Source organism: Salvia hispanica, chromosome 3, assembly GCF_029641045.1.
Source record: "Salvia hispanica isolate PSC_SH4W2 chromosome 3, Shi_PSC_v1, whole genome shotgun sequence".
Taxonomy (NCBI): domain Eukaryota; kingdom Viridiplantae; phylum Streptophyta; class Magnoliopsida; order Lamiales; family Lamiaceae; genus Salvia; species Salvia hispanica.
The window spans coordinates 492,007-506,414 of NC_142694.1; the positions used below are offsets into that span (position 1 = coordinate 492,007).

The following is a 14,408-nucleotide window of genomic DNA, read 5'->3' on the forward strand; positions in this document are numbered from 1 at the left end:
AGATGTAGTAATTTCAAACAAAACAAAAGTGGTTTTTGTAATTAATTATAGTATAACTTAGCTAGTGCCCACATGTAACTAGATTTCGGACCAATAGCTAGGTGTTGTTAGTTCCTCGTTAGATGAACAAGAATTTATCTACTAATTAACTAATTATTTTGCATATCAAAATTGCAATATGGAGTGTATATAATTATTTGTAATACGGTCAAAAAGCAAATTCACATGGCGTGACAACTAATTTCTCTTGAATCTACCAAAGGGTGGAAAATATTTATCTTTGATTTTTTTTCCCTGTTTGGCTCTTCGATTGGTCTAAAGGGAAGCTTAAGTCATGCTTATTGGTCTAAATGTCTAATTTTAATAAGTTGACTGATATTTGCATGCATATAAAAAATAGACTCTCTCTATCTCTCTCTCTCAATATATAAAACACCATTTCCGATCAATTTCTATGAATTTGTTTAACATATTTCCTTAGCCTCGGAGTCCTATTCAAGCAATCACCTGTGCCAATTGGAGATGTCTAAGGTGAAAATTTCCCATTCATTTACATGTTTTTGTATATTACTATATCTTTCTTAATATTTTGTCACAAGAAGAATTCGCATAGAATTTCTTTGATGGAATTTTCAGATTTTCACTTGATGTTTATGGCTCTTTTACTTTTCTAGACAAATAACAACATGGCTTAGTAGTAGTACTATTTAACAAGTTAGCTTCATTTTTTTTTTGTTTTTTTTTTTCTCTTTTTCATTTTCAGAAAGTGGTAGTAAAAGTAGCAGTTCAAGATGAGAAAGGGAAGCAGAAGGCTATGAAGGCAGTTTCTAGCCTACCAGGTACTATTTGCTATCCAACACACCAATTCTCAATCTTATTAATTTAATTTTACATATTTTACTTTTGTTTTTCTCCATTTTTAATTCCCTTCTAGCTTGCCCCCTTTGACATTTTGCTGAATAAATTTGTGATCTCGAGTTCGAGTCCATTTTGCTGAATAAATTTGTGGTCTTGGATTTCATTCAATTTTTTTTTTTTTTATAAGTTTTTATACGAAAGCCCGTATCAATAATTTAAATCACTTAAAAATATATTTTCGAATAAAATTTAAAGATATAGCTCCAACCAATCTTCTTTTCTACTCCCTGAATAGGAATCGAATCGCTTGCGATAGACATGAATGAGAAGAAAATGACAGTGATAGGGAATGTGGATCCAGTGGAAATTGTGAACAAATTGAAGAAATCATGGTGCCCACAAATACTAACAGTGGGGCCCGCAAAAGAACCAGAGAAGAAGGATGGTGAGAAGAAAGACGAAAAGAAAGGAGATGAAAAGAAGGATGAAAAAAAGGATGATCCTAAGAAAACTGAGAGTGAACAAATTGCAGAACTACTCAAATTGTATAAGAATTACAACCCTTATGCCACACAATACTACCATGTCTATAGCTCTGAGGAAAACCCTAATGCTTGTGTCATTTCTTGATACTAATAATTATCTCTCTTATTGAGCTGTGCATAGTATTGTTGAGGCTGGATTTTATCATGTATAGATAGCAAACAATTAAAGTATTGCATTGTTTATAAGTGTATAGATTGAAAGAGACAACTTGATGCACCTCTATCATGCCGGAAATGCCAATATGCAACGGGATGACTTGAAATTTGCATTGGGCTTATAAGTCAAACTCATCGCCTTCGCCATGATGTACAATGGAATTTGACCATCTGACCTCGTTTAAGGAGTGAAATCAAGGCTTTTTAGTTTTCATATTTTTTAAAATTCCTAAGATTTCTATACCACAAAAAAATATTTTGATTTAAAAAATAAGGACATACATCTATATATGATACAGTAAATTTTGTGATTCAGTTGGCATCGCATGCAGCTTGTTTACTAATGTAATAAAAATCTAACATTTAAATTAATTAATGTGTGTGTTGAACTAACTAATCTTTCTTGGTATCAGTCATATTCAGTTCTAATTGAAAACAAACATTGATTATTTATAATTATGGTACAAATAGTGACAGGATATGCACGAGAGACTTTAAAAATTAAATGATGCATCATTAAAAAAAGAAAATGATAATTTAAATTAAACCCAATTCAATTCGACCGGAGTTAGATTAATTTATAAGTACATTGCTATACAGACTACAGCTGTCTTTCGAAAATATAAATTACAAATGCATGTTTTTGTTATTCTCTGTTGTAATTTACAGAGGAAAGGAGTGATATTATAAATACTGATTTTATTAGTATTAATTAGTCCACAAATTTATAGCAAGTGGTCAGTATGATATTGGGTCATACATATCTAAGTGTGAAAATTATTAATCATTTAGATCCCTTTTAATTAATGAAATTAATACCAAAAAATGGTCCTTGTCGTAAATTGTTATCATAGAAATGAAACAATGATCATATGACAATAGCTATCTGTGTAAATAAATAGAATAGGGATCTCTTGATAAATTAATTATGCGAACTGCAAGATTATTCGATGTTGGCAATTTTGCTTTGTATACCAAAGTTGAGTCTTCTTCAATTATTAAATTAAAATTTGACATTTGATGATGATGAAAAGTCTACCTACTACATGCATGAGGTTGTCTCTCACGGCGTTTAGTCTTTATAAACGATATGAGAGTCAACATCATCTACAAAGACTATTTTATTTTTTAATTAATAATAGCAACATTTTTAATTGAATGGCTGATAAAATTTCATAATAAAGAAACGTCTTCTCCAATAGTTGCTTTTATATCGACAAGGATTTATCTATTACTACCATTTATTTGTAAATTCTAACAATAGTCGTTTGCATCTACAACTTAAAAGGTCAATAAATTGCAAAAGTATTATAAATAGTATTGTTGATAAGAAGAAATGATTACTAGGAGTATTGTAGAATGATGAAGAAGTGACAATAAGTTTTTCAGTGAAAAAAAAAACAAAAACAAAAACAAAAAAATTGTGGCTATGGAAAATAATAGTGGAGTTTTAACATCTTTTTGGGCTTTAATGTGTGCAGCATATTTGTTGTTGGGCTTTAATAGTCAAAAGTAAGCCTTTTATTGAATTCATAATTAATCAAAATGCAATTGTTGTTTAGTTGCTACTTTTGTCATTTAAAAAGCTTCATATTAATTGATTTAAAATCAATCAGTTACAATGGTTGGCCTGATAACCAAAACTAGTAACCCTTTATAGTTGATTTAGCCATTTTTTGGAAAAAAAATGATATTGTTTTTAAATTTGAATTATGCATCTTATTGTCGCCTCCCTTTTCACCCTTCTCGTTAGCCGGGTCAAATCCGAAGGTCGGATTTGACCCGCACTCCAAATTAAATAAGTAAAAAATGAAATTGGATTCAAAAGAAGTGAGAACCTTCTACCTTGGAATGGAAATTTAGTCCAAACAATACCTTTGACCAAAATGTTGACTACCATTTAAAAACTGGTGGAGTGAAGTAGTATGTTTTTATCTAGGCCAGATATGACTCTGTTTAAGGTTGTACAAATTTGGACCATTCAATGCACCACGAGGCACAACTCTAAATAATGAGGCTATAATTGAAAACATGTGTCATAAATTGATAATTGATACTAGCCTAACATTATTCAGATGAAGCCCACAGAAGGATTGAATGTTCTCAGCTGCCATTGGGAAAATATTTTATGTCTTAATTAGCCTTGATTCTTGATTCTCTTTCAAAGTAACTTGTCACGTGTTTATTTTACTTTCATATAAAAAGTAAAGATGTGATTGCTATGAAAAAGTAGATTAATTTAATGAGGACATAGTATAATACTAGTACTATTTGATGGAAATACTAGATTCTAAGTTATATTATGCTAAAGGAATTTTGAATTGTAACAAAGATGAGAAAACCATGGATTCAAAAACATGCAACTATGACCAATGGGCTAACTGGAATTTGGGAAAGTAATAGTTTTACACAAAAACATTTACCAATGTGAATTATGTGATTCATTTATCAAATTAACATGAACTTGATACTAAACGATTAAATAGTGTCTTGAAACTTGATAAACTCGGTGGAAAAATATTTGGTTGATTAATAGATTAAAATTATTTTGTGTGGACTATTTTTCTTAGTTAGTCGCACTTCTAGTTTAGACATTCTGGTCAAAAAAGTCTAATTAAGTTATTTACAGGGAAATTCTTTATCAAATTATAATGTTATCAAATCGAATTTGACTAATTTTCTAGAGACATTTGGGTCACATAAAATTACATGTAGACAAAAGTCCCATTCATATCACGGAAATTCTCATTTATATTTTACTTTAATTTCAAAGATTAAAATTTGACATGTATATAGAAAAGATCACTAGATCTTCAATTTAGTACTTGAGGATATTTTATGTAGAACAAAATGTTCAAGCACAAGAAATATTGACGAATATTACAGATCACAAAATATGCATAAAATTTTATGGCTGTAACTGTGATAAGTGAGACCACACTTGAAAACTATAGTAAGCAAAGAAGGCAATTAATACATAGTATTGTCTGAAGACTAACAACAAAGGGCTAGAGTTGCCAATAAAAGTTTGGGTTCAACAACATTAATTATAATGGGGCCATGATTTGAAAACTCTAGATTTTTTTTATCAATTTGCAAAGATTTTGAATGCTATTTTGACAAGAAAACTGATTATATACATAAGAATTTGAATAGGTACACTTATTACGTAAAATAATATTTAAATAAAAAAACTAGACTGTTCAAAGTAAATATTCAACCTACACTTTTATTTGAATAAGGAATGAGTAGTATAAACAACAAATATTAATATTAATATTAATACAACTATTGGTTGATCAAACGGGGGGCAAGGGAACCACAAATATTCAGATTAATATTATTAATCCAGGCCTCCCATTTTTTATTCTTTTTTTGGTTGTTTTGCTACGTGTAATTAGTTGTTTCTATGTTTATTAAAACAAAATAAAATTACAACTCAGCTGCCGACAGGTCCAGTCAGCACTGATATGTTGGTATCCACCGGTTTTAGATTTGGTTTAATTTCCAATAAAAAGTACTCCTATTAGTTATTACCGATATGCAATTATCATTAATTCATGAATAAAATAAATATTATTTTTAAAATAAAATCTAATTCATCCATCTTCAATATTTAAATCATAAAGATTTATGTTAGTTAATTCATTCATATAATCATATGCTAAATAAATTATTGATCCTATATGTAGTAGTATATATTGTTGAATTCTAGGGGGCATTCATCTTTTTTCACAACATAAATTCCTCATGTTTCACAATTTGTAATTTATATTTTAAAGAGATTTGTAATGTAACCCTCCCCTCTACCAAATTATGTATCTAGAATCACATAATAATTATATTAATATCATCCACTCGTTCACAAGTCACAACAATACGTTGTTAATTTCAAAGATCATTAGGTAGGAGTATAATATTAACTTTTTTATGTATATACTCATTTTAGTTATGTCATCTTCTACCTAACTAATAGCTTAACCTTTATAAACCGATCATGATAGTGTTCTGATTTAGAAATTAAATATTTAAATAATAATAAGACCTTAAATACATAAAAATTAATTAGGTGATGCCTAATCCGAGACAACTCGGGTCCATTTCTTCTTTTCGAACCTACTTAACACACGTTGTCTCGTCATTTAGTACCAATATTTAATATTTTTAAAACTATTACGAAAACATTTCAGAAGGTGACAAAACAAAGTGATGAATATTTCGGTGTAATTTCCATAATTCTCACACATACTATATAATTATATATGCTCGTACGTGTCGAACAGTTCACATTGTACCTAATGAATTTCAGCGTTGCCAAAATCACCTTTAATATTTTTAATTATATTATCTTACTGTCACATAAATCAAAATGGGACAGCAGATTTTTCACAAATCAGGAAATTGAGATCTTAACAAGTATAAATTGCGGTTACCAAAATATAGAAATTTTTTTACTTTTAGACTTTTAGTACATTGCAAATAAAAAAAATCTAATTATTTTATAAAAATTCTGAAGAGTGACGAACAATTAATTTCATCATTCATGATGAGCTGGCAGTTTGACAATATTTAGAGAATTAAATACATTTACGTTGAATTTATTTCATAGTATAGGCAATGTGTGGATTCTAAGGTTTGAAGTTAATCAAGTTCAATGTCGGCTGCCAAGTTTCAAAAATAACCTTTGAAAGGAGAATTATTTTGTGCATGTGGAAATTTTGAGCATGAACGTAAATCTAAATTTTAAAACATCGTCTTTTTTTATTTAGTATATATGCTTATTCTTGCCTATGGTATTTCATAGGAAGCTTCATTTGAATGATCACTACCTAGTTTAGGACTATATATATAGCCCTTCCTTACATACCTTAAACATTCTACTTACAAACATCTTCTCACATTTCAAATCTAACTCATTCTTTCACTTCTACAATTCTTTTTTGGAAAATAATGTTGGGAAGCCAAGAGCATATTCTTTCCAAGATTGCTAGTAATGACGGTCATGGCGAAAACTCTGCGTTTTTCGACGGCTGGAAGGCGTACGACGCTGATCCTTATCATCCCACAAAAAATCCTAATGGAGTTATTCAGATGGGCTTAGCCGAAAACCAGGTAATTTTTTTACTTGTAGTTTAATGAAAATATAATCTTAAATTATTTTTTATCACTATATTTATATGTTTATTTATTTGTTTGCAGCTTTCATTTGATTTAGTGGAGGAGTGGGTGAGGAACAACCCAAAGGCATCCATTTGCACTGCAGAAGGGGCTAGCCAATTTAAGGACATAGCTATTTTTCAAGATTATCATGGCTTGCCAGAATTCCGAAATGTAATAACTAATTATGTCACTTTGATTAATTATGTATGATCAACTATATTATCAAGATTAATCTAATTGTAATATTATGAATTGCTTTGCTATAGGCTGTTGCAAGATTTATGGAGAAAGTGAGGGGAGACCGGGTCCGGTTCGACCCGGCCCGCATAGTAATGAGCGGAGGTGCGACCGGGGCTCAAGAAACGCTCACCTTCTGCTTGGCCGATCCCGGCGAAGCCCTGTTGGTGCCCACTCCATATTATCCAGCGTAAGCATATCTTAACTAATTTCTCTTTGATTTATTTTTTGTATTTTATGTTGCAAATAATTCATTAGCCAAAATTATTGGTGGGACACCTAATTACTAATTCGTCTCTTTATAATAAATCTTAACTCCACGACAAATTTCATAATTAACTGTTTTTGTCACGTCTACTTCGATTCCAGCTGCTTTTATCACTTGCAATGTTCCCTTTCAAAGCATCTTACAAAAACACATCACAAATAATATTACCTCTAGTTGCTAATTAATAAAGTGTAACTATTTTTTATTTTCATCTTTCCCTAAAAATTTGTCACCTTTTACTTTTATCATTTTTGGCAGTGGTTCCGACATTCTACTAATTCATTCTCACTCACATTTTATTATAAAACTAATATATAAAAGTAGGACCCACGTGCTTATATTGACATTACCGTTTTATGGCATGCAGAAATGACCGTGATCTGACGTGGCGCACGGGTGTCGAGCTCGTCCCAGTCATCTGCGACAGCTCGAACGGCTTCAGGATGACTCGGGACGCGCTCGAAGCCGCATACAAAGCTGCTCTAGAGTCAAACACAGCCGTGAAGGGCCTACTTCTGAACAACCCCTCAAACCCGCTAGGCACCGTCCTCGACCGGGAGGCTCTATCAATGGCACTGAGCTTCACCAACGAAAAAAACATCCACTTGATCTGCGACGAGATCTACTCCGCCACCGTCTTCGCCGAGCCCGGCTTCGTCAGCATCGCCGAGGTCCTGGCGGAGTCCCCCGACGCGAACCCCGACCTCGTCCACATCGTGTACAGCCTCTCCAAGGACCTCGGCTTCCCGGGGTTCCGCGTCGGGATCCTCTACTCCTACAACGACGCCGTCGTCTGCTGCGCCCGCAAGATGTCGAGCTTCGGGCTCGTGTCCACGCAGACGCAGCGGACGCTGGCGTCCATGCTGGCGGACGAGGAATTCACCCAGGAATTCCTCGCCCAGAGCGCGGCGCGCCTGGGCGCCAGGCGCGCCGCGCTGTGCCAGGGCCTGGCGCAGATGGGCGTGGGCAGCCTGGAGGGGAGCGCCGGGCTCTACTGCTGGATGGATCTGCGGCGGCTGCTGAAGGCGGCGACGTTCGAGGCCGAGGCCGAGCTGTGGCGCGTGATCGTGGACGACGCGAGGATCAACGTCTCGCCCGGCGCGTCGTTCCACTGCGCCGAGCCGGGGTGGTTCAGGGTGTGCTTCGCGAACATGGATGAGGAGACCATGCGCGTGGCGCTGAGTAGGATATCGAAGCTGGTGGTGCAGAGGAAGAGCGGCGAGGCGGCGAGGAAGCAATGCAGGAGGAGGAGCAAGCTGGAGATCAGCTTGTCGTTCAGGAGGTTGGAGGAGATCATGATGTCACCTCACTCTCCGATGACGTCGCCGCTTGTCCGAACAATGACTTGATTTTATATTTCTTTAATTATTTATTTAACTGCTGCTATAGTATAAGGTTTTTTTTTTTTTTTTTTGTTTGGGATTGTATTAACTATTCACTGTGTTTGTGTTGTTTGTACTGTTTCGATGGTATTGATTGTTAATTGTTTGGTTGCTGGGAAACTAATCAGAAGCATATATGAAGTTTTTATTTTACTCTAGTTAGCATGTCAGTTATGACTATTTTTGTCCATGTGATCCTACTAACAGCGTTTTCAAAGTGTATTGGTCAAAATATTAGTAGAAAAGAGGCTAATTAGAGAATTCAGAATTTTATCTGATCCTATAGTAGAAATGATGGGCTTATTAGTGGTTTGGAAACATTTTGACTTTGAGATAATTCTAATAAGATTTCACTTAAGATAGAGTTGTTCACACTAATGCCAAAATTTTGTTTGGTCATCATCTAAAGTACACGAATGGGATTTCATCATTTCATTTCAGGTAAGATATACGCATTTTTAAATCACACAAGTCTAATGCACTTACCGAGATTTTAAAAAATACTCCCTCCGTCCCCGATTAAGAGTCACACTTTTCTATTTCGGTCCGTTCCCAATTAAGAGTCACACTTTATTTTTACCATAAATAGTAATTAGGTCTCACGTTCCACTAACTCAATTCACTCACATTTTATTATAAAACCAATATAAAAAATTGGATCCCACATTCCATTAACTTTTTCAACCAACTTTTCTCTACATTTTTTAAAACTCGTGCCCAGTCAAAGTGTGACTTCTAATGGGAGACGAAGGGAGTACTCATTTATGTCTATCTATTAGGAGTGTCATTAAGTGGGTGAAATATAGTATATATTAATTTTAATTGAAATGTGAGTGGAATGAATATAAAACTCTATTACTATTTATAATAAAAATAAATAAAAATTCTTTTTTATCTGTGGATAGATTAAAATGAAAAAATAAGACTTCTATTTATGGATGATGGGAGTATTGCATATATCAAATATACCCAATTACTTAATAGTATCTCAAGAACAACATCATAAGTCAGATAAGTTTAACCTTCGATTGAAGTCGGTAAGTGCTCATTTACACGTGATTCTTAAATTATTAGAAATATTTTAAGAAATTAGTATCACAAACACATCAAACACTTGATCTCCAATTATTTTTATTGACATTATATTTGGGAATTTGAAAAATTTAATCCAAATATTGGATGTTAATAAAAATGAATATAATAAATTACAGTTTTATTCTCAGCCGTCGATCCAGTGTAAACGTTTAGATCCTAACCGTAAAACAGTAGCCTCTCTGTTCTAGGTTTTTAAGTGGTTTTCCGTTGCTTCAGAAAACCGTCTCTGCCTCCTCTCTCCAAACTACATCACGAGGGAGAGAGTGAAGGACGTGACCGTTAATATGGCGACGCCGGAAGTTCCTCTCCGTTACGTCGGAGTCGATCGGAGCTCTGCCGCCTTCCGCCTCATGAAGCAAATGGTAATAATAATCCCGTTTCATTTACTTATTTATCAATTTTCCCCCAAATTACAAATATCGACTCTCAATTTTGTAGTTCCGCAGCTCAGATATGTGCTTTCGTAGCTCATTTTTTCTATTACTTTATGTGATTGGGTTGAATTCAAGTTGAAGCTGTTGAACCATACCGAAATTGGCTTTCATAGGCTGCATTACAGCTCCAATTTTCTCCCATTGTAAAATTCATCATGTTTAGATGCAATTCTGAGCTATAGGCAATCATTTTTGTGCAAAGATGAGAACTTTGTGGCTACATTGATCAATTTTGGTTAAAAGATGAGAACTTTGTGGCTACATTGATCAGATATGTGCTTTCGTAGCTCATTTTTTTTAATTACTTTATATGATTGGGTTGAATTCAAGTTGAAGCTGTTGAACCATACCGAAATTGGCTTTCATAGGCTGCATTACAGCTCCAATTTTCTCCGATTGTAAAATTCATCATGTTTAGATGCAATTCTGAGCTATAGGCAATCATTTTTGTGCAAAGATGAGAACTTTGTGGCTACATTGATCAATTTTGGTTAAAAGTGTTCTTGAATGTTCATTGCTTAATGTAATGACTGTTCAGGGATGGGAGGAAGGTGAAGGGCTTGGAAAGGAAAAGCAAGGCATCAAAGGATATGTAAGGGTGAAGAACAAGCAGGATACTTTAGGTTGCCTTTTTGCACTCTCTCATATATTTTAGGTTGTCTTTTTGATGTGATCTTCTGATGTGTATGATTTTGATTTGTTGCATACAGGTATTGGAACAGAGATACCAAATGCATGGGCTTTTGATACCACTCAGTTTGACAGTATCCTCAAGAAACTGAAAGTGGTATGTTCTGCCTCTTGTCTGCTTTATTTTATTTATTCTATGAACTCTTCTTATATCATCATTTTTAATTAAAAATCTCTTCATTGTATATATACTTTGGCAGCAAGCAGTTGTAAAAACCAAGGATGAAGGTACATAGAAATGAAATTTGACCTGGTTTTTGGGTTTGTATGATAATGCTAGTTACATGACATGTGATCTTCTGTATTTCATAGATGATGAGACAGATGCTGAACAACCCAGCCCTTCTAAGGACAAAAAAGAGGCAGTTGCCAAGGCTACTCGACCCCAAGGAAGGTAGGCTCATGAAAAATGCTGATTTTGTTTCCTATATACCTGAAACATAGTATCATATTGATTCAGCCGTGTATGACTTCTTATATCAATATCCAGGTATAAAAAACGAGAGAAGGGAAAGACTGTACGTGCATATTCTTCTCAGGATCTTGAAGGGATTCTTGTAAGTATAGTTTGGACACAGCTTTCCGGTTTCTGTGATTCTATAAAGAGTATGTCTGGAGTGTATTGCTGCATCAATTTTATAGTTGGAACTTAGATGAGCATTTCATTTCCTTATTCATGTCTTAGTTCCTGGAATTATGCCCTGTTCCTATTGTTGGAGGTTGTAATAGTGAAAAAAGAAATTTAGTGATATGTGCTGAAATTTTAGGGTCTTACTAGCTACTAGTGATTACCACAGCTTTATTTGAGCTGAATCAAAGAGCTTAGATTGGTATGTAAGTTCTCGGGTGATGTCATGAGTTAATGAATTCTGCTGTTTGGGATGGCTAGAAACAAGATGCAAGTTGCTTGTTGATATATGGCTTTTAAAAGGAAACTGATAAACTAGAAGACGACATGAATATACTCCCTCCGTCCCACAAGAGTATGCACTATTGGTTGGGCATGGGTTTTAATGTACAATTTGTTAAGTAAGAGAGAGATAGAAAAGAAATGTAATTGAAATATTGTAAGTGGATAATGGGTCCCATCTCTAATGGGTTCTGATTGCCATAATCTGTGCTCTCATGATTTTTCTTGTACAGCTTTAGCCTTTCCCACTATCATATTAATTGAAATTATTGCCTTAGGTGAATAAGACTAAGGCTTCAGAGAACTGCAATGCTCCAGAAGTATCCGAGGATGAGAAGCCAATTGAAACCAGTGTTCCGGATGAAGAAGGTAAGTTTTGATTCTATGGCTATAAAGTAGTGTCTCGGATGGGTTTGTTTGAATGAAACATCATTGTGCTTCTTCGGGATATTTCTTTTATTATCATGCTGCTATAGAACCCCGGAAACATCATTAACTTTTTTGAACTGGCTTTGACTAAGTGCATATTTTCTTTACTCTGAAGAGGAAATATTGTAAATCAAACTTGCATTGTAGATTGATGAAGTATATCGGTTGCATAGCCCGATTCTCTTCTATTGTTCTATTTAACTCATCTTAAGCTGGAAGTCTGAGAGAAATTAATTAAACTTGCAATCTTGCATATGATATTACAAGTTATTTCTAGAAAATATACAAGTTAACAGATAAAACTTGTACTGCTTGTAGTTTTTGAATTTGGAATTTCCTTATTACTGTTTATTAACTAAATAATGAAGTCAAGAAGAAATGTCATTAGTAAGAGAGTGACAAGCTGTCAATATTTTTTGCTGTTGTTTGGTGAGGAGTTATATTTAGTGCCTATCTCATCCTGTATAGACATACTAATAAGTTCCCAGACCTCATACCTATGATCTCTTATGTATCACATTGCAGGAAGAGCTCAGGATGTTCCATCAGATTGGTGGGGCTACAAACTTGGGTTTGTTGTTGGAGGTATGCTTGGTGCCGAATCTCGCAGAAAGAAGTCCCTCGAGAGGACCATGTTCAATGAGGAAGATCAAGAAAATCTTTACAACTTAGCTCAGGTATGCTCTTATGTTTGTATCTGATATTTCTGTAATATCTGAACTTCACGGTTCTAGTGTTTAAACTGCTTACCCCTGTTCAGTCAATTAATGTTATCTTGTCTTATTGTGTAAAAGTATAGGGACTGAACATGGCCCATTAGTCCATCTCCATTTTCATATTCAGTATTGAATTAATGAGGGAATTTGTACCCTAGAAAATAGGTGTCTTTTCAGAAATCTGAAACTCAAATCTATAGTTACTTATGACACCCTTGCATCTATCACATCATACTGGTTTCATGAGGACTTCGAAGTTAGATTTATGTTTATGACTTTTTTAAGGAAGTCATTAGTATTTGATAATTGACTTTACAAGTTTTCTAAATGTTAGGAATTAATTATCTGGGCCTGCATTTTCAGGGCTCAAAGACCTCTGGAAAACAAGGGCTTGGTATCAAGGATCGTAAAAAGAAAATCGCAGGCTGCTACTTCGAAGGGAAAAAGACTACTTTCGGTGATAGCGATGGGGAAGGTTCCACTGATTCACATAGTGGAGTGAAAAGGAAACACGAAAATTTGGAGGTGGACACAGATCCTGCACAAAGGTCAAAACTGAAGAAACTGTGTAGGCAACTTCTCGAACAGGTATCATCCCTTGTACCGCGAAGCGTCTTTTTTACTTGGTCTGCATCTACTCAGCTAAATTGCTTCTTGCTTCTTGCTTCAGACACCTGGCGAATCAATGAAGCTGAAGCAGCTCAAAGTACTTGTTGATGAACATTCACCTTCTACATTTTCCAACTTATCAAAAGAAGAGGCTCTTGCCTTTTTATTGCAGAAGGTATATCATTATATCTCCATTACAATGCTGTACTTAGATTCGTGGTTATCTTTTAGTCCCTATCGAGCAAGAATCACTTACTCATTTCTGTTGCAGCTTGAAAACAGTGATAGGTTTTTGGTGAAGAGGAACAAAGTTTTGCTCGTGAAAATAACTTGATAGCAGCATTTATCGGTAAGGGCAGTGGACGCATATAATCTCGCAGGTTTAATTAATCATGCGGCCATGAGTCCAGAGTTAATAGAAGAAGATAGGCATCGTGCAAAGAAAGTTTTTAGAGTTATTTATTTGAACAGTGAGCTTACATGATTGATGACTTATCTACTGTTATAATTTTGTAAAACAATTTTTTTGTGGGAGGAATGCCCAATTTATATTCAATAGAATGACGTTTATATTTTAGGGGGCTATGTTGAGTTTTTGAATTAGTGATATTTATATAATCAGGCTTTGGGATAATATATTTATGGGCTTATTTTATTCATTAACAGTTCAGCCCAGTTGAAAAATTAAGCAAAAATCTGTTTGCATTTAGATATTTGTTGTAGCAACTGACAAGAATATTTTATAAATGCAATTAATTACTCATAATAGTTAACTAAATACTACTAGTAGTAAAAAGTTAACACAGATGTTATCTTTGAATAATTCAATTGTAGATTTATTTACTAACTATTCATTAATCAATAGTAAAGGTCTAATTACTGTAGCAATACCAAGTTACAACGGCACGGTTATGGCAAT

At 34.2% G+C, this 14,408-nt stretch overlaps 3 protein-coding genes across 3 annotated transcripts; all 3 read left to right on the plus strand.

Moving 5' to 3' along the window:
- The first annotated feature begins 372 nt into the window (after window positions 1-372).
- LOC125215800 (heavy metal-associated isoprenylated plant protein 39-like) lies at window positions 373-1,589 on the plus strand. Its single transcript, XM_048117351.2, has 3 exons — window positions 373-531; window positions 764-839; window positions 1,154-1,589. Exons 1-3 carry the CDS (start codon window positions 523-525, stop codon window positions 1,486-1,488), a joined length of 420 nt encoding a protein of 139 aa, XP_047973308.1. The 5' UTR covers window positions 373-522; the 3' UTR covers window positions 1,489-1,589.
- Window positions 1,590-6,297: 4,708 nt separating this feature from the next.
- Window positions 6,298-8,764, plus strand: LOC125211506 (1-aminocyclopropane-1-carboxylate synthase-like). Its single transcript, XM_048111331.2, has 4 exons — window positions 6,298-6,671; window positions 6,759-6,890; window positions 6,986-7,146; window positions 7,592-8,764. Exons 1-4 carry the CDS (start codon window positions 6,510-6,512, stop codon window positions 8,571-8,573), a joined length of 1,437 nt encoding a protein of 478 aa, XP_047967288.1. The 5' UTR covers window positions 6,298-6,509; the 3' UTR covers window positions 8,574-8,764.
- Window positions 8,765-9,903: 1,139 nt separating this feature from the next.
- Window positions 9,904-14,066, plus strand: LOC125211725 (G-patch domain-containing protein 1-like). The gene is made up of 11 exons (XM_048111632.2): window positions 9,904-10,063; window positions 10,674-10,758; window positions 10,846-10,922; window positions 11,026-11,053; window positions 11,138-11,219; window positions 11,316-11,382; window positions 12,014-12,104; window positions 12,690-12,841; window positions 13,244-13,468; window positions 13,551-13,664; window positions 13,761-14,066. Exons 1-11 carry the CDS (start codon window positions 9,986-9,988, stop codon window positions 13,821-13,823), a joined length of 1,062 nt encoding a protein of 353 aa, XP_047967589.1. The 5' UTR covers window positions 9,904-9,985; the 3' UTR covers window positions 13,824-14,066.
- The last annotated feature ends 342 nt before the right edge of the window (window positions 14,067-14,408 follow it).